Source organism: Pteropus alecto, unplaced genomic scaffold (genome assembly GCF_000325575.1).
Source record: "Pteropus alecto unplaced genomic scaffold, ASM32557v1 scaffold224, whole genome shotgun sequence".
Classification (NCBI taxonomy): Eukaryota; Metazoa; Chordata; class Mammalia; order Chiroptera; family Pteropodidae; genus Pteropus; species Pteropus alecto.
The window spans coordinates 206,116-225,174 of NW_006436289.1; the positions used below are offsets into that span (position 1 = coordinate 206,116).

At 36.9% G+C, this 19,059-nt stretch overlaps 2 protein-coding genes across 3 annotated transcripts in view; both read left to right on the plus strand.

Moving 5' to 3' along the window:
• The first annotated feature begins 1,850 nt into the window (after nt 1–1,850).
• MPZL2 (myelin protein zero like 2) lies at nt 1,851–13,020 on the plus strand. Its single transcript, XM_006912762.3, has 6 exons — nt 1,851–2,100; nt 3,062–3,228; nt 3,521–3,731; nt 7,238–7,385; nt 9,438–9,513; nt 10,979–13,020. The coding sequence occupies exons 1-5, from the start codon at nt 2,046–2,048 to the stop codon at nt 9,499–9,501; spliced, it is 645 nt and encodes a 214-aa protein (XP_006912824.1). The 5' UTR covers nt 1,851–2,045; the 3' UTR covers nt 9,502–9,513; nt 10,979–13,020.
• Nucleotides 13,021–13,647: 627 nt separating this feature from the next.
• The window catches only part of MPZL3 (myelin protein zero like 3), a 20,601-nt gene continuing 15,189 nt past the window's right edge, over nt 13,648–19,059 (plus strand). The window contains exon 1 of one of the 2 annotated variants that reach the window (XM_006912763.3): nt 13,648–14,069. In XM_006912763.3, coding sequence (XP_006912825.1) covers nt 14,000–14,069 — 70 coding nt within the window. In that variant the 5' untranslated portion in view covers nt 13,648–13,999. The remainder of the gene's footprint in view (nt 14,070–19,059) is intronic. The other variant, XM_006912764.3, reaches the window with a different exon arrangement.

Sequence of the window (19,059 nt, forward strand, 5' to 3'; positions counted from 1 at the left end):
TCCCGCCCAGAGAAGGGAACTGGGTGACCGAAGCCACTCCTGCTAACTGGAAGGAATTGGGTGTTGCTGGGCACAACGCCAGGAACTTGAACTCTGCCGAGGAATGGGATCAGGACAGCTGCTGACTCTCAGAACAGGGCTGGCAGCCAGCTCACAGGGCGTCTGGCTACCTGGGGGAGAGATCCTTCTGCTCCTGACAACGGGTGGTTTGTTCAGTTCTTCTTGCCCTGATTCTTCTCCTGCTGCTTTTCACTGCTTTTCACTGAACTCTTTGGTAACTCTACCTCTCACCAAATTTTGCAATTTGCTATAGACTTCAAATCTCAGGCTCTACCTCTCCTTCCTTTAGTGCTGCATTTCCCTGAAGTTAAAAGCCAACAAAGAGGATCAAGTTTCCTTAACTCCTTTCAAGCTCCTGGAGCTGAACTCTTCAAATCTACATACCAGAAAGGCTCTATTTTATCCCACTACCATTTCACAGGTTTCCCCGCATTGATTTTAGGTTGATCTCTGAGAAGCTGATAAAGAAGCCAAACACTCTATCCTCAGAAACACATAATAATACATTCATGCTAGGAAACTTCTGATTCTTCTTTTGGGGTAGCTGATTTACCTTTTTTTTTTTTTTTTGCTCCATGACCATGACATCCTTCTCCTGCTGCTTTTATTTTTCTCTTTTGCTTTTTTCTTCACTTCTGTAATCTGCCTCTCTCTTGATAGAATTCTTTTTTCTTCCTGATGTTTTCTAGTCAGCCTGCCCCTTCCCCTCCTGGCAAGTTCTCTGTTCTAGGGTTTAACTTGGAGGTTTTATGAATCACTAAAGAGTTTTCAGATTGCTAATCTGGGATAAGGGCAATTTGTTTCTGTTCAGAGTTAGATTCCTGGTCAAGCCTACTTCTTAACTGCATGTATAATCTTCATCTCCTTTCTAATGCCATTTACATGCTGCTTCATTAATCTGTTACCTACTATTTCTCTGGACAAGGAGGCACCTTTTCCCATTTAAATTCCTCAACTCTAGATTTCTCAGACAGATGGTTGCCCTAAAAATAATGGACTTTGAGGCTCGAAACAGTTATTATGAAAGCCTTTCCTAGAGATTCCTCTAATTGTTTATGTTAGCTGTTATGTTGTAGAAAGATCACTAGATTTAAGAGTCAAAACCTTTACAGTTTTGTTACCTATTGGCTGTGCAACCTTGGGAAAATTACTTACCTTCCCTGGGCTCTTAGCGTCCTCACTGGTAAAATGGGAACACTCCATTGGAGTATTGTGGAGATGAAATAACAAGCAGGAAGGCACTTCGCAAACTGTATTTAGATGGTAGGGTAAATGAGCAGAGATGATATTCTGACTCTTTTTTAAATGCTTCAAAGGTAAAGAATCATTAATCATTGAGATTTGTCTTGGTCAGTTTATTTTAGGCGGGTCTCAGAGAATACTACAAGCTAGAAAAGGTACAGAAATCTTTGTGCTAAAGTTAAGGGTATAAACTGTAGAGTTTTTTGTCCACAGAGGGTACTAAAGAATTCTGATTGGAGTTGTGAATCCAGTCTTGGGCTAATGTAGCCCCAGGGAGATGCTTTGGGAAGTGGAATCACTGCAAGTTAAATATTCACTTCCCAGGCAAGCCTAAAGCCTGTTTTAAAAGTGTGTGTGGGCCAAACTCAAAGTTGCCTGGGACATTTCAGACTGGCACCATCTTTTCTGGCTGTTTCTGAGGCTACCTAGGGGCCAGAGGTCAGAGTAACTGAAAAGTAAAGAGAGGACTGCAGTTTGCGCATACTCTTAGTGTAGAGGGCGGGCGGGAGGAAACGAAGGGAAGGAGGGCGCTGGGAGCTGAGGCCCCACCTTTCATTCCAGCAAAGTGCACCAGCAGAGCAAGGATGAGTCACAGGCTCGAGCGCTCAGATTCCCATAGGTGAGGAACTGACTCCTCAGACTAAGAAAACGTGGGTGCTCACTCCTCAGCAGTGGCCTTGGCAGGGTGTCGGAGCCCTCAGTCTGCCCGGTCTGGTCGCTGGAGCCAGGGCTGGGTTTCCCTCATGTATGGCAAGAGCCCTACGCGTGCCGTGCTTCTCCTTGGCATACAACTCACAGGTAAGAGCCGGTGGGTTTCACTCAGCATTTTCTCCCTCTTCACCTACCCTGTAAAGCTAGTGAATTGTTTAGGAAGTCACAAGGGGTTTTTTTGGAGACTGAGCTGCAGTTGCAGTTCGCTATAGTTTTGATTTTACTGAAACCAAAGTTGGTGGGTTGTTTTGGGGGAACTGCTTTTGGACAAACAGGTTTAGGTGTGTTTTGGCTGCCAGTGATTCAGGCACAGAGAGGGCTTTCAAATCTCAGGTTACAAACCATTTTTTGTGTGTGTGGCTACTCTCGATCTCCCACTGCAGGCAGGACTTGGCACTTGGATTTCTGTGTGGGTCTTGTTTGGAACTCTTTGGCAGCACCGGGAAAACCAAGACTGTTAAGGAGAGAGAGACACACACTGAGGTTTTGAAACTGCTCCAATATGCACATTCTAAATGTAAATAATATGATAAAAAATGCCATGTGATATAAGGTTTCAAGAGTGCAGGCGAACATAAGCTGTCTGGGGTTGATTAATTCAATTTCTGCAGAAGACTAGGAATAGTATAAAACCCACATGACAAGTATCCTTCCTGGAAAACTCACCCAGTAGGTGACCATTATACACACAATATATATGCTTAAATTGAATACGTGTCTAATTCATGATTAGTTTTGATTTTTTGTTTCTGCTTTGTTTTATTTGCTGATGTTTGTTATTTTGTGGGTACCACAAGGCTAGGGTCATCATGTTGCAGAGAAAGTGAGAGCACTAGGAAGGCTCGCTGTGTGGTATTTTTAGTTGTTATACGGGATGGGAGGGTCAAGGTTGCAAATAAGTAGGCATATGTAGACTCTGGGTGAAGGAAGTTTGAGAGCTGGGACATTTCAGTCCTGTTTTATACCCTATTCAGGCATTTATTTTGGTAGTGTCAGCAGAAGTTCTCTTTTACATACATCCCTAGTTAACCTTTTTCTTTTATTGTAGCTCTTTGGCCTACAGCAGCTGTGGAAATTTACACCTCCCGAGTGCTAGAGGCTGTCAACGGGACAGATGTTCGGTTAAAATGCACTTTCTCCAGCTTTGCCCCTGTGGGTGATGCTTTGACAGTGACCTGGAATTTCCGTCCACGAGATGGGGGGCCTGAGCAGTTTGTAAGTAGATTATTGTCATTTTCTAGGGCACCTTGGTTAAGATAATAAGCCAGTCTATTTCTCCTTGCCCTTCCTCTATTTTTTAGTGACAAGCACAGGGTAAAGTTGGGAAACAATTTCTGGGACAGACACTGACAGAACTAAAAATCTGGTGAAAGGGAAAACAAGAGGTTCTTGTGAGAGAGCTGCAGATGGGGCAGTGAGGCTTGCTGGTGTTTCTCTTCTGCTCCCACCGTCTCAGCCACCTTGGCCCAGACACTGAATAAGGCCTTTTGTCATTTCTCCTCTCTAGGTATTCTACTATCATGTGGATCCCTTCAGACCCATGAGAGGGCGTTTCAAGGATCGGGTGGTCTGGGATGGGAACCTTCAGCGTTATGACGTCTCCATCATCCTCTGGAAGCTGCAGTTTGATGACAATGGGACATATACCTGCCAGGTGAAGAACCCACCTGATGTTGATGGGCTGATAGGGGAGATCCAGCTCAGCGTTGTGCAGACTGGTAGGTTATGCAAAGGAAATGGTTTTGGGAAGATTGAGTTTGTAAAAAAGAAAGGGGCAATCTTTTGTGATTATGAGAGTCGAGAGAAGGACCAGCCCTTCAGATATGGAAACTAAAGAGGGAGAGTGAAGAATCCTGGGGTAAAAAGAGAAGGACCTTGTTTGGCTGTGGAAAGAAACAGAAGTAAAGCAAAGGGATCCAGGGAATCTGTTACAAAAATGGCACTGAGATTGTGAAAGGGAGAGGAAGCAACTCTCTGATAAAAGGCTAACAATAGGTCTGTTCATTCACTCATTTATTTATGAAATACTTATTGAATACCTACTCTGTGTCAGGTATTATCTCATTTAATCCTCACAACCACTCTAGGAGGCAGATACCAATAATGGTAGCTTTTATTTATTGAGTTGTGTTAGGATCTTTGCATGTTTTATTTAATCTTTCTATATTGCATCAGTTTATTGTGCTCTTAGTGCCCTCTCCCATTTTACCACAGAGGAAACTGAAGTTTATAGAGGTCAAGTCACTTGTCCAAAGTCATATTTCTGATGAATGGAGTCATTTAGAACTCAAAACCAAGCATCTTTGGCTACAATATTGTGCTCCAAACCAATGCATTATATTGCCTGCAGTCCTATAAAGGGACAACCTGGAAAAGTGCGCCAGATAAAAAAAAGCAAAGTTCATAAAACTTCGAAGTTGTAAATTTGGGTAAATAAATCTTTTTTTCCCCCTCCAGTAATGTGAGAATAATGTAGCAATGACTGAGAATAAAATGAGATAACATAAAAATTTCCCAAACTCTGAATTGTACTGAAAATTATAATAGCTACCATACATTGAGTGTTTATTATGTACAGGCACAGCATGGAACAGTTTATATGAAAAATTTTATTTTTTATAAGAACTCAAGAAATAGATATTGTTATCTCTATTTTATACATTGAGGAAACTGTCGCTAAAAGGTTAATTACCCCAAATCACACAGCTAGTAAATGGTGAAGTGGGTATTTTAACCTAGCTTTCTCTGATGTGTACTCTTAACCAACATACAATATTATTACCCTAAATGGATAAGCCTGTAAAGTGGTGTGATTTCCTCCTTTCATTCTTAGTACCATCCTTTAAGGCCCTATCAATAGAGAGCTGTGTGATCTTGGAGAAGTAATCTTAGTATAGAAAGAAGTAATGTAATGTCTTTGGACCTCAATTTCTTCATCTGCAAAATGAATAGATTAGACAAGAAGACATGGTTCTTAAACATACTGGGATCACTGCTTTTTGAGAAGCTAATGAAAGCTGTGGCCCTGCTTCCCAGAAAAAATGTACACAAACACACAATATGATAAGAATTTAGTGGGCTTGCGGCCTTCTCTCCCCTCGTCCTCCTTCATGGACTCCAGACTGGGAATCCCTGAGCTGGACATTCTGTTTTTTCTATTTCTGAGGGTTTATTGAAGTTTAAATCAGAAATCAAACTAAAAGAAAGGAGACCTGGGCTTCACAGACCTCTGGGTTCCCTCTTGCATCATTTCCCCACTAGACTATACAGTCCTATGCCATAGTGACGTTTTGATCAACAATTGACTATATGCAATGGTGGTTTCATAAGATAATGGAGCTGAAAAATTCCTATCACCTAGTGATGTCACAGCCATCACCACGTCATAACACAAAGATTGTAAAAACTAAGGCGGTGGTTGAGATGGCAAAAACTAACCTTGGGTGGATGAGGATGACATTGAGGAGCTCCTAGAGGTGATTCCTGAGGAACTGACTAATGAAAATATGTTGGAACTGGAACAGGAACACATAGCTAAAGAAGAGGCAAGAGAAAAGAAAACTGCAGGAGAATACGAAACCCCCAAAAATTCACAGTAAAGGGTTTAGAGGTTGCTTTTACAGATCCCAATAAGTATCTTAAAAAGTTTGAAAGCATGAACCCCAACACCAAAAGGTTTTCATTAATAGAGAGGAATGTTCATGGTGCATTATCTGCTTACAAGCAAATCTGTAATGGAAAAACAAACAAACAAACAAACAAAATAAACCAAGCAAACCACCACCAATACATTTCTGAAAAGAGGGACACTTCAGGAAGAGCCTCAGGCAGGTCCTTCAGGGCATATTCCAGAAGAAGGCATCTGTATCGGAGATGACAGCTCCATGTGTGTTATCACCCCTGAAGACCTTCCGGTGGGACAGGATGTGGAGGTGGAAGACAGTGATATTGATAATCCTGATCCCATGTAGGCCCAGGCTAATGTGTGTGTTTGTGTCTTAGTTTTTAACAAAAAGTTTAAAAAGTTAAAAAAAAAATTTAAAAATGAAAAATGAAAAAGCTTACAGAATAAAAATATAAATATTTTTGTACAGCTGTACAATGTGTTTGTGTTTTAAGCTAAGTGTTACTATAAAAGAGTTAAAAGAAAAAAAAAATTTATCAAGTTTATAAAGTTAAAAAGTTACAGTAAGCTGGTTAATTTATTATTGAAGAAAAATATTTTAAATTTATTGTAGCTTAAGTGGACAGTATTTGTAAAGTCTACAGCAGTAATGTCCTAGGCCTTCAGATTAACTCACCACTTACACTCACTGACTCACCCAGGGCAACGTCCAGTCCTGCAAGTTCCATTCTTGGTAAGTGCCCTATATAGGTATACCATTTTAAATCTTTTATATCATATTTTTATTGTAGTTTTTCTATGTGTAGATATATTTAGACACACAAATACTTACCATTATTATTACTTACAGTATTCAGTGTAGTAACATGCTGTATAAGTTTGTAGCCTAGGAGTAATAGGCTATAACCATAAGCGTAGGTGTGTAGTAGACTATACCATCTAGATTTGTGTAAGTGCACACTTAGGTTTGTGTTTGTACAATGACAAAATTGCCTAATGATGCATGTCTCAGAACATATCCCCATTGTTAATGATGCATGACTGTAGTTACAGATTTACTTCCCAGTGGGCATGTGTTCCTTGAAAGTAGTGTCTTTTTTCTTTGGCATGCTATTTCCACCAGTACCTAGAACATGGTAGGTCCTTAATAAAGTTGAATAAATGCCTGGCTGAATGGCAAAGGGGAGAGGGATTTAGGGAGAAATAGTTTGGGTCCTAGATTTGATTAGGTCATCAATAATCTTACTCAAATGGCCCAGTGGTTCTCACAATTTTAGCATGCATTGGAATCACCTGGTGGACCTGTTAAAACAGATTGCCAGACCGCACCTGTAATTCTGTAAGTCTGGGGCGGGGTCTGATAATTAGCACTTCAAAGGTCTCAATAATACTGCTGCTGTTCTACATCTAGGACCATAGTCTGAGAACCACTAAAGTAGTCTGTGCGATTTTCCTACTGCTACTGGAGTTTACAAGGTAATACGGCAGGAGAAAAAGAGATTCCACTTAATGATGAAAATAATTCCTATTACATGTTTAGCTGTCATCATAGTCTTTCTCCTTTATAGAATTCTAACTTGATCTTTTCTCTCCTTACAGTACGCTTCTCTGAGATCTACTTCCTGACTCTGGCCATTGGCTCTGCCTGTACGCTGATGGTCATAATAGTAATTGTGGTGGTCCTCTTTCAGCATTTCCGGAAAAAGCGATGGGCTGAAAGAGCTCATAAAGTGGTGGAGCTAAAATCGTAAGGCTGGGCAGTTCTGAGATAATCTTCTAATATTTTTTTATGGTGACACTTGGTATTTTTCAATAGGGCTAAATAACTGTTGAACAGATATTCTTCTCTTTGAGGAAATCGTATATAAAAGAATTAAAATTCACAGAATGGATAAAGTAGGGTATGAATTAGTAATTTTACAAAAGGTTTCTTAATTTTACAGAAGATTTCATTATAAGCTTTGTTTATTATGGAGGATTTGATATTATTAAAATCTGCTATGTAAAGCTTTTTTAGGATACTCCTTATTTTTAATGTAAAGGAATACATTTCTAAGAACCACTGGGTAGTCAGCAGAGGCACTATGAATCAATGCCTGGGAAAATCAGCCATACTCATATAAGGTGCTCAAATATTCTTTTATTGAGATGAAATTAACATACTATAAAATTCATCTTTTTACTATTTAATATTCACCACTAATTCCAGAACATTTTCATCATCTCCCAAATATTCACCACTAATTCCAGAACATTTTCATCATCTCCCAAAGAAATTCTATACCCTTTAGTTATCACTCTATTTTCCCCTCCCACCTGACGTCTACTAATTTGCTTTTTTTTCCCCCTATAGATTTGACTATTCTGGACATTTCATATAAATGGAATTATACAATATATGGCTTTTTTGTCTAGCTTCTTTGATTTAGTATGTTTTCAAAGTTCATCCATGTTATAGCATGTAGTAGTACTTCATTTGACAGCTGCATGATATCCCACTGTGTATATATCACATTTTGTTTATCCATTCAATTGACTGACACACGTTTTTCCCACTTTTTAGCTATTGTAACTGATAATTTCATTTATAAGTTTTTGTGTAGACATATATTTGTTCTCTTAGGTACATAGCTAGAAATGAAATTGCTGGGATATAAGGTAACTATGTTTACTTCATTGAGGAATTGCCAGACTATTTTCTGAAACAGGTGCACCACATTATATCCCCACCAGCAATGTATGAGGGCTCCAATTTGTCCACATCATTGACAACACTTGTTATTGTCTGTCCTTTTGATTATAGTCACAATGGGTGTGAAGTGGCTTCTCACTGATGTTTTAATTTGTATTTTCCTAATGACTAATGATGTTAAGTAGCTTTCCATGTGTTTAATGGCCATTTGTACATCATTTTTGGAGATGTAGCTATTCAAATGTTTTGCCTATTTAAAAATTCTAAGAGTTCCTATATATTTTGGAGTATCTAAAATGCATTATTGGATATATGATTTGCAATTATTTTCTTCCATTCTGTGGATTATCTTTTCACTTTCTTGATAGTGTCCTTTGAAGCACAGAAGTTTTAAATTTTGGTGAAGTCCAATTTATGGTTTTTTGTTGTTGTTGCTTGTGCTATTGGCGACATATCTAAGATACCATTGCCTAATCCAAGGTCATGAAGATTTATGCCTGTTTTCTTCTAAGAGTTTTACAGTTTTAGTTCTTACATTTAGGTCTTTGATTCATTTTGAGTTAATTTTTGTATATGAAGTAGGAGTTCAAATTCATTCTTTTGCAGAAGTTGCAGTTTTTTGGTGCTCACAGTACCATTTCTTTTTCTTAAGAAATTATTTACTGAAGTAAATATAATTGATTTTAAGGAGCCTAATGAACCCAACTCTGAGGTTCTGGTTTAAATAGAATATAATCAATAAAGATGACTTCTAGGTCAAGAAAAGAACTTTTTTTTTGAATGTGAGTAGACTTAGATGCAAGACACTAATGGTAAACTAAGGTGTCTGCTTTAAATCCCTGGAGTTCCCAAATTATACTATTCCCTTCTAATAATATTCTGAAAAGTGTCTAAAAAGTGCCTAGGATCATGTGAAGGCATGAGAACTATTAGTTGGATGACACTAGTGATATAGCTCTCTGTGAGCTTGGATCTACTTCCAGGTATATGTATTTATTTCCAAAATGTGGGGTGGAGGGGAAATACCTCAAATGAAGCTTTGTAAGATTTGCCTCCCTTGCTTCGTGTCTTGTTCACCTGACACTGGTTTCTGCTTCTTTGTTACAGAAAAGAAGAGGAGAGGCTCAACCAAGAAAAAAAGGTTGCTATTTATTTAGAAGACACAGGCTAACATTCCTAGATGGTGAGATTCATAAATGGGTTAATGTTGTTCCTTTGCTTTCTTGTCTCTAATGTGGTTCTCCCATATTATATGGTTGTTAGATGTTTCCTATTAGAGGAATTAGTGAAATTAGAGGAGCTAGGTCAGGGAGATAAAAGCCTATTAGTGTTATGGATGGCTTCCCCTTTGAGTGTGCTTTGTGCAAAGTATTATTAAGCTAGACCTTACTACCATTAAAGCTTAGAGAATTCTAAGATTATTTGAGGCGTTGGGGTTATATTTTCCAACCAGAATAATAAGTTAACTCTCAATATGTAAATAAATATTTTTTTAAATGAAAGAATATCTGCTTGTTTTGTTTTATTGTAAATGAATCATGGCTTTAAGAGAGTGACTCAATAGCTATGCCTGACATTTTGACAGAAGAACTAGTGTACTATTTGGAGTTAATCTCAAGTCTTTTCATTTAGTTATTGGGACCATAAATCCAATTTTAGTAGTGTGTAATTTTCTCTTTCCAGTTCTCAGGTTTATCAGGCTTAAAAGGTAGAATATATATATTTTTTATATGATCAGAATTTCTTTTAATCTCTAAAATAGGTCTACTATTATTATTTGCAAAAAGAGTCATGTTTTTATAGCCTAAAGCTCCAATAAAAGACTTCAAGGACTTATAAAATAGAATATGGAGAGAAATGATTCTATTGTAAACCCAAAAATAAATTTTGTATCATAGAGAATTTTACCAAGGGCTATTTCTTTTTAAAGTCAAATAGATTCTCCAACATGTGGGTCATGGAAAATAAATATGGGGCTATTTTACATTGAAAAAAATTTCATGAACTAACAAAATCAAGTGCAATGTGTGATCTCTGACTGGATGGATATTAGTTTGAATAAAGTAGTTGTAAAAAGACTTTGGGGGCTAATTGGGAAAGTGTTAAATATGAAAAGTTTAAATATGGATATTAGAGAATTATTGTTAATTTTTATTAGGTATAATAAGGGTATTGTGGTTATACAGAAAAATAGTCATATTTTTAAAATGCACATTGGATTATTTAGGGAAAAAATGTCAGTAATTAGTTTTAAAAACATCAGCCAAAAATATAGGTATCTCCAATAAGGCAAATGCTTCAAAATTAGGTGATGGGTGAATTCCTGTCTTCTCTACTTTTTTTTTTAAAGTTTGATTTTGCTTATAATAAAAGGAAGGAGGTAGGAAGAGAGAAGCAATGTGTGAGTGAGCTATGCATCATTCAAGTGTCCATGCAAGGCAGAGGTTATGAATTAAGGACACTGACTCTGAGAACTAATTAATAAGCATCAAAGAAACTTCTTTTAAAAGTTAAATTAGGGGGAGAACAAATGTTTTAGAATATTTTCCTTCACAATGGCTCTAACAATATGTATATAGTTCATAATGCCAGGTTTTCCTATTACATTCTTCCCAAATGCATTACCCATTTAAACTTTTGTATTTCAGGAAGTTGAAGATTTCCAAGAACAAGAACCCTAGGATAAACTGAAGTTAATGGAACCTTTGGCTCTTTCATTTGTGACCTGTCTTCTAACCAACTCTGCAGTACATAACCACCTAGACAAGCAACATCTCTCTGGAGCCAGCATAGGGCCCTTCTAGAGCAGATACCACAAGACTCACACACAGCCCCATTACTAAGGTTTTATTTAATTTTAGAGTGCAAATATTTTTCAAATTCTTAATAGCTTTTGTATACTATGAAGCTACACTTTTGCCCTTAACTACTCCTTTTGGATTATGACTTGTATACATATATTGGCAGCAAACGGGATAAAAGCCAATTTGTCTATCACGACATTTCCTTTAAGATATTAGTTTCTTTAGAGCAGCACTCTTGCTACTAAAGTTAGTGTTTACTTTTTCCTTCTCACACTCTCAATTAAAGGTGAGCTAACTCTTCCAGCTGTTTTTTATTGATTAACATAAAATCCTAATTTTTTTGTAGTTGAACTCCTAAATTTAATTTTTTTAAACTCTTAAATTTTATAAGAAAATCCTAAATTTAAACTGTTAAAGAACAGTTTGATATTTATGGCTCTCCTTAAGTATAGGACATATCTTGTTCTATTGAATTTGTTTTAATATCTTAGATGATAGTTTTTCTTTTTTAGTCAATTGATCCAAGGACAAGTCTAAATCACTGAGCAACTAGAAAAAATTATGTAAATGCTAATAGACTGAAAAATGCACCTCAGGATGAACTGCTTGTTACCTTTTTGCTGCACTGTGAAAAACAATCAACAGTGCAGGTCTTTTTTGAGCAGTAAATGACTGCTAAGCTTACTGTGTATTTTCCCCTAATTCGATTACCTATAAAAACAAAGCAAAGTTTATGCTCATTTGTTTGTAGACTGGAATCATTAAATAGAAGAGTTCTGAAATAGTATATTAAGACTTTAAAAACGTAGGGTTGATGAAAACATTCAACCCTAAATGATGATAACTTGTACAGTGTTACACAAAGAACTGGAAGAGATTATTTAAATTTTTCCTTTATTTTTTTCAAATTTGCTTGCATATTTTGGGTAGAGAGAATTTGATATGGGGCAAAGAAATCCCCAAACCAACAGAATGAAACCAACTTTATTCTTTTTTCTCTTCTACTAGTAGATAAAGCAAACTTTACAAGTGGGCTATGAAAAGAAGGCAGCTTTTTATAAAATGTCTAGTTTCCTGGAGTCTTTCCAAACTTAAGCTACAGTAGCATTTATTCAAAAGATAGAAAATATCTAAAAGTTTAGGGCCCCTCAAAATCTTTATAGCATGGTATTTTCAGTTTTCACTGAATGGGCTGAGGATGTTATTTCTTTTAACAAACTGGAATTTTCAAATAGGCTATCTGTATTTAAAGATGCTGAACGTTGATTTTTTCCTAATAGTTAAAAAAGTTGGTATAATTTACATATGAACTTGATTCTGAAAAACATTCCATACCTGTCTCATTTTGCCTATTGCACTGTCTATAAAGGTGAAATTTCAATACCCAGTTTGAAACTAAAAATTAGATTTAAAGTTTATATTACTTTCAATTCACATTTTCTATTTTTCTCCATAATTCGCCCTTTCAAAATATAAAAACTGGATGTTTCTTCAAACAGATGGCCTGATGTTCCATAAGTGTAATGAAGAAGTAGTTAAAAACTCATGGAAAGTCTTTCCAGCAAAACTTGTAGCAGTGTCTTGGCTAAATACTCAAGGGTTAATATGGTCCTGTTGTTCAGTGTCTTCTACCTAAAGAGAACTTTTGTATTGTAATTTATTTTTTATTGTGCCTTAAACATTTATGTAAATAACCTTTAGTAATAAAGAATTCTCAGTTATGTAATTTACTTATATACAAATCTAGAAATTTTACATAGCAGGTTAACAGAACACAGATGGTTATATATTTTACCTTCACTGAAAATCTTCTTTGAGGCAGCCTGGAAGTCAATAATGGATAGGATTTCTACTGGATAAATAAACCTATATGGAATTTCACAGAATTTTCAAATTGCTTTGGATAACTGGGAGTTGGGCACAACAAACTACTTAGTTTGCGGATTCTTTCAAAGGAACAATCTCATCTATTCTACTTGGTACTCTTCCATTACCTTCCTAATAGCAAACACTACCAGCTTTCAAGTCTAGTAAAGGAATGAGAGTTTAAAATGGAAAGTTATTAAACTTTCCCAAGCTTTAGCAGACTTTTGTTCCCCTCTTGCTTTTGTTAAATATATGTAGATACCAGAACAGGTTGACTAATGATTAAAGCAGAACCATTTTAAATGTTCCATTTCTTTTTCATAAGAATGCGACATTATGTTTTCATTTCAAGCACTGTAAAACATTACTTTCTCACTTTTCCAAGTAAAAGTTATACAAATATCAGTTCCTCTTACCTTCTATTATATGCTGTAATGATTTTATCATTGCCACTGTCAACAGCAATTTACCAATTCAGGTAGATGCTGAACTGGATTATGTTAGAGCTATACAAAAAAAGAACACGAACTAAAGAGACTTAAGGCACAAATTCACCATAAAGGCCTAATATATATCTATCTATGAACTGATATTGTATAATCTAAGTCTCCCTGAACTCTAAATCTATAGAAATCTTTTCGGGGCGGGGGGGGGGCGTTCAAATAAAATATTTGTAGAGAGTAAAAAACCCTTCAGAAACAGGGTTAGAGAATCAAAATTATTTTGTCCTACAAGAGCCATAAAAATAAATAGTAAAATTTCCAAAGTCTGTAGTCTCTCCCATTTTCAAGAGAAAGTGAATGAAAAACTAGAATTAAAGAATCTCTGGGTAGATAACAAGGCCAGGTGTAGTTCTGGAAAGCAGCCATGTTCCCATGGCAACTTTGAATCGCCATTTTGTGTTTCCACTGCCTCCCGCCCTTGCGTCACTTCCGGTGTTACCTGCGTTTTTACCGGGAGCGGTAAACAAGGTGTGCACGCATCTGGAGAGCTGTCGGGATGCAGCACAGTGGAGCAGCGGGAGCCCGTAGCTACACTCTGTTTTCACTGCTGGGCGTCCTGTTTCAGGGTGAGTGCGCTGGCTGGCTCTGCCCCACATCCGGCTGGCAGCGGGGGGAGGGGGGGCGCGGTTAGGGAAGATGGTCGCTTTTCCGGTTCCGGGTGAGGGTGGTCTCAGGAAAGCCCCCACAACACTCTGGGAAGGAAGGAAGCGGGAGGGTGTGGGGAGAGTGTTCTTTTTATTGTAATCACCACTCACTCAGTGGAGTTCTTAGCTTGTTAGTGCTTTCTTGAGCCCCTGGGAGCTGGACCATTCGCGTGACTGCATTGTATTCTGGCGATAGCATGACTTGGTAGAACCACGGATGTCTCCGGTTTTGTGTGCACCCGACTTTGCCTTGTGATGAATTAATCAGTGATTGACTCTGCTGTGGTTTTGTGGGCTGTATATCATGATTAGGAAAGGGCAACTCTAGTGTTCCGTAGTTTGTCCAAGTAATTTTTGGAAAGAAAAGCATGACTTGGTAATTTTATTTTTTGTAGGTGATTGTCAGGGCCATGAAGTAAAAGGTTTATTAGTTACAGGAGGGATATACTGTGATTTCGTTATAACAGAGGTGCATTTTGTTGAGGAAAAAGCAGCTGCTTTAGCTTTTTAATAACATTTAAAAAAATTAAAAGGCACATCGATTGTTAAAATTTTAATCTAATATTAACTAATATCGGAAGTACAGTATTAACACTATGACATGTTCTTAAAATTTGGATGTTTTGCTTTCATGTAGTTTTCAAGTTGCATAAATTTCAATCCAGCCTAACTACCTTCATTTTAGAGTGCAGTTATTTGCGTGTGTGTGTGTGTGTGTGTGTGTGTGTTTCTGGGAAATCATGTTAGCAGAGCTAACATTAGAGTGAATTGTTAACTTCATAAAATTTTCCTCTGTATGGGTAATGGGAATTTCTGACTTCGGGTGTTCTAAATCTCAGCAGGTAAGGCTGGCAAGTTTTTTACTTATTTGGTGACTAATATGCTACTAGCATACTCCCTGATCCCTCCCAGCTGCCTCTGTCATTACAAGTGTCCAGTTTTTCAGCCAGATTATTTTGCAATATAATATTTAGGTTGACCTACTGTCACTCCAAATAATCCCAATCCCCCCACTCTCCTATATCAGTGTTCAAATATTGTCCTGTTGAGGAAAATAAATGTAGAAATGGTGGATGGTTTCTTAAACGATGTTATTTCACATCTGGCATGCAATAAATCTAGCAGACTAAATAATTCAAACATTAAAAGCTGATTTTATGAGCTTTATGTACTTGTTGAATTGATTTGTGTTTAACAAATGATAGTTTTATTGAGATATAATTTATATGCCATACAATTTACCCATTTAAAGTGTGCAATTCAGTGGTTTTTATATTTGGAGTTGTGCAATCATTATTACAATCAATTTGGGATCATTTTATCACCCCAAAGAGAAACTCCATACACATTACCATTTAACAGTTCCTCCCCATTCCTCCCCCCAGCTCCTGGCATATACCAGTCTACTTTCTATTGCTATGTATTTGCCTATTCTAGACATTTCATATAAATGAAATCCTATTTTTTTTTTGTGACTAGTTTTTTTCACTTAGCATGTTTTCAAGATTCATTCATTCTTTTTTTTTTTTAAATCATACTTTTGAATCTGTTATGCGATACTTTGGTTTCATACCAGTGTTTGTCTTTCCTTCTTAGAGATAGGACCCATTCAATTTTTAGCTTGTTTGAATTCTCCTTAAGTTATAAATATAGTCTAAGTATGTAGAAACAATAGATTAGGCACCTACGGTTCTTACACTTTTTTTTTTTTCCATTTAAGCATGCAGTTTTATGAATCAGAGGTTGACAGATTTATATTTTGGAAAACCAGGTATACAAAATTGTGAGTTTTGTCATTTTTTTATGTATAAAATTACTTATATTTAAATGTGATTTTCTTGTTTTCCTCCCAGATAAAAATTTTGTTAATTATCATGAGTATTTGTACTGTTAGCTGTTTTTACCTGGCAAGAATGCCTTTTTACTCAGGTGAAAAGATAAATAATCATAAGCACATTAGGCCGAGAATAAAAATTTCTGAATGAATGTAACATTGGATTGGTATTTTTTTCTTATTTTATTTTTTGAATGAAGGAATCAAATTATTTTACATCCATTGATTTTAAAAACACTTATCAGTATAATATATATATAGAGAAAAGTGTACATATCAGAAGGATACGGCTCACTGAATTTTCAGAAACTGAGCACACCCAGGTAACCAGCACCCCAGTCAGGATATAGAATGTTACTAGCACTCCAGAAACATTTCTCGTACTTCCCTCCAGTCATTATCCCTTCTCCCTCAAGGGGAACCACCATCCTGATGTATAGATTAGTAATGTAGACTTGTTCACTTCGTTCACAGTTCTTACTTTTCTGTAACTATACATTTAAGACCTGTTTAACTAGTGTTTAGGTTTCAGTGAAGTGACTACATATTGATAACTCTGAGGCAAAATCATGCTCTTAAAAATGGAATTCAAAAAGCAAGGAAGATAAGTAGCTTTGTTAGTGGTGTACTTAATATAATTCAGTAACCAAATTTGCTCAAATTTGTAATTTTTATGCTTATTTTGTAACAATTTTTGATATATAAAGGAAACTGTTGGTGTGGTTCAGTTGAATAAATGTTACTGAGCATCCATAATGTGCTAGGTTCTGTTTTGATGAGCTAAGTTTCCATTGCAGAAGACACGGAAGTCAACAGATAAGTTTAGAATATGGTTCTAAGAGGGAAATGCACTAGAAACCATAGGAGCACAGAAAAGTTGCCCTTAAACTGCCATGAGCATACAAGGAAGACTTTCTAAAGGTGTCATCAAAATTAAATCTTTAAAAAATTTTAAATTTATTTTATTTTTTTGCAGCTCTATTGAAATATACAATTAGTTGCTCATATTTACATTGTACAATTCAGTAAGTTTTTTGATTATAGCTGGCATACAATAATATATTAGTTTCAGTTGTACGGCATAGTGATTAGAGCTCAAGTGATAACCTCACTAAATCTAGTACCCCTCTTCTCTCTTACATATTTATTACAACATTGTTGACTATTTTCCTTATGCTACACTTTATACTCCATGACTTTTTTGTAACTATCCATTTGTATTAATCCTTTCGCTCTTTTTCACTATCTCCCTCAACCCCCCTTTCATCTAGTAGCCCTCAAAATATTCTCTGTATCTATGAGTTTGTTTCCATTTTTGTTGTTTATTTTGTTCTTTAGATTCCTCATGTATGTGAAATCATGTGGTATTTGTTTTTACCTGACTTACTTCATTTAGTTCAATACCCTCAAGGACCATCAAGGCAATATCTTTTTCCACACCTTTCCTTTTAGTCTGTGTGTGTCTTAATCTGAAGTGAATCTCTTGTAGGCAGCATATATAAGGGTCGTGTTTTCTTATCCATTCAGCCACTCTATCCTTTGGTTGGAGCACTTAATTCTTTTCTATTTGAGGTACTCATTGATAGATACGTAGTTATTACCATTTTTTATAACAATTTTGATACATGTTTTTCTTCTTAAAGAAATTCCTCCAGCATTTCCTGTAATAGTGGCTTGGTGTTGATGAATTCCTTTAGTTTATTTTTGTCTGGGAAGCTCTTTATCTATCCTTTGACTCTACATGATAGCTTTGCTGGATAAAGTATTCTTGGTTGTAGATCCTGGATTGTCATCACTTTGAATATTTTTTGCCAGGCCCTTCTGTCTTGCATAGTTTTGAGAAATCAGCTGCCAGTCTTATGGGTGCTCCCTTGTAGGTAACTGTTTTTCTCTTGCTGCTTTTAAGATTCTTTCTTTGTATTTAACCTTTAGCATTTGAATTATGATGTGTCTTGGTGTGGGCCTCTTTGGGTTCCTCTTTCTTGGGACACTCTGAGCTTCCTGGGGTTGTATATCTATTTCCTTCACCAGGTTAGGGAAATTTTCCATCATTATTTCTTCAAATAACTTTTAATTTCTTGTTCTCTTTCTCCTCCTCCACGTACCCCTATTACATGGGTATCTTTACATTTAATTTTGTCCCAAAGACTTCTTAAATTATTACATTCTTAGCTTCTTTTTCCTTTCCTAATCGGGTAACCATGGCTTCCCCATCCTCTATATCAGTGGTTCGATCCTCTTCTTCATTCACTCTGTTAATTCCCTGTAATATACTCTTCATCTTAGATAATGTATTCTTCATTTCTGACTGGTTTCCTTTCATAATTTCCAATTCCATTTTTATGTTTTTTATCTCTTTGTTAAAGTTCTCACTGAGTTCATTTACACTTCCCCTAAGTTCATTGAGCATCTTTATAACCAGTGTTTTGAACTCTGCATCTGTTAAATCGCTTGTCTCCGTTATTCCTGGATCTCTGTTCTGTTCTCTCATATGGTTTCTGCTTCTTTATCTTCCCATTTTGGCTGTCTTTCTGTATCTATTTCTGTATCTATTTCTATATACTAAGCAAAGCTCCTAAGTCTCCCAGTCTTCTTAGCATGGCTAAGAAGGTGTCCAGAGGTAGAGTCCCAAGAGAGTTTCAGCCATAGGCCAAGTTTAGCCCCAGCCTGTGTCCCTCCAGGGCCACCCGTTAACATTTAGGAAGCAATCCACAGATGCTGTGCTTACAGTTGCCTCAAGAAGCCATACCAGAAACTGAGGTCAGTTGCCACCAGTGTGGGTCTTGGAGCTTGTTTTCAGCAAGTTACATGGGACTCGCAAGGACACAACTGGATATGGCTTGGGTAGGGCTGGGAGTTGGGGGAGGCAGAATTTCAGAATATTCTGGGCAGAGTAATCTCTGTTATCCAGTTTGATGATGTCTCAGCTATGGCGGTGCTGTGTCTGCACACTGGGAGGTGGAAGAGCTCAACAGAGGAACAATGGAATCCACTGGCACTTTTACCTGGGAGAGAACCTTGCCTCTGGCCCTTGCATCAACAACTCAGTGTCCCTCTGTAAGTCCCTGGTACACCGCC

Bases quoted from the DNA above. Each gene is read 5' to 3' on its own strand.
- MPZL2 (XM_006912762.3), top strand. From the start codon at position 2,046: ATGTATGGCAAGAGCCCTACGCGTGCCGTGCTTCTCCTTGGCATACAA. The intron at 2,101-3,061 runs GTAAGAGCCGGT...CTTTTATTGTAG, and splicing joins CCTTGGCATACAACTCACAG to CTCTTTGGCCTACAGCAGCT. The intron at 3,229-3,520 runs GTAAGTAGATTA...TCTCCTCTCTAG, and splicing joins ATGGGGGGCCTGAGCAGTTT to GTATTCTACTATCATGTGGA.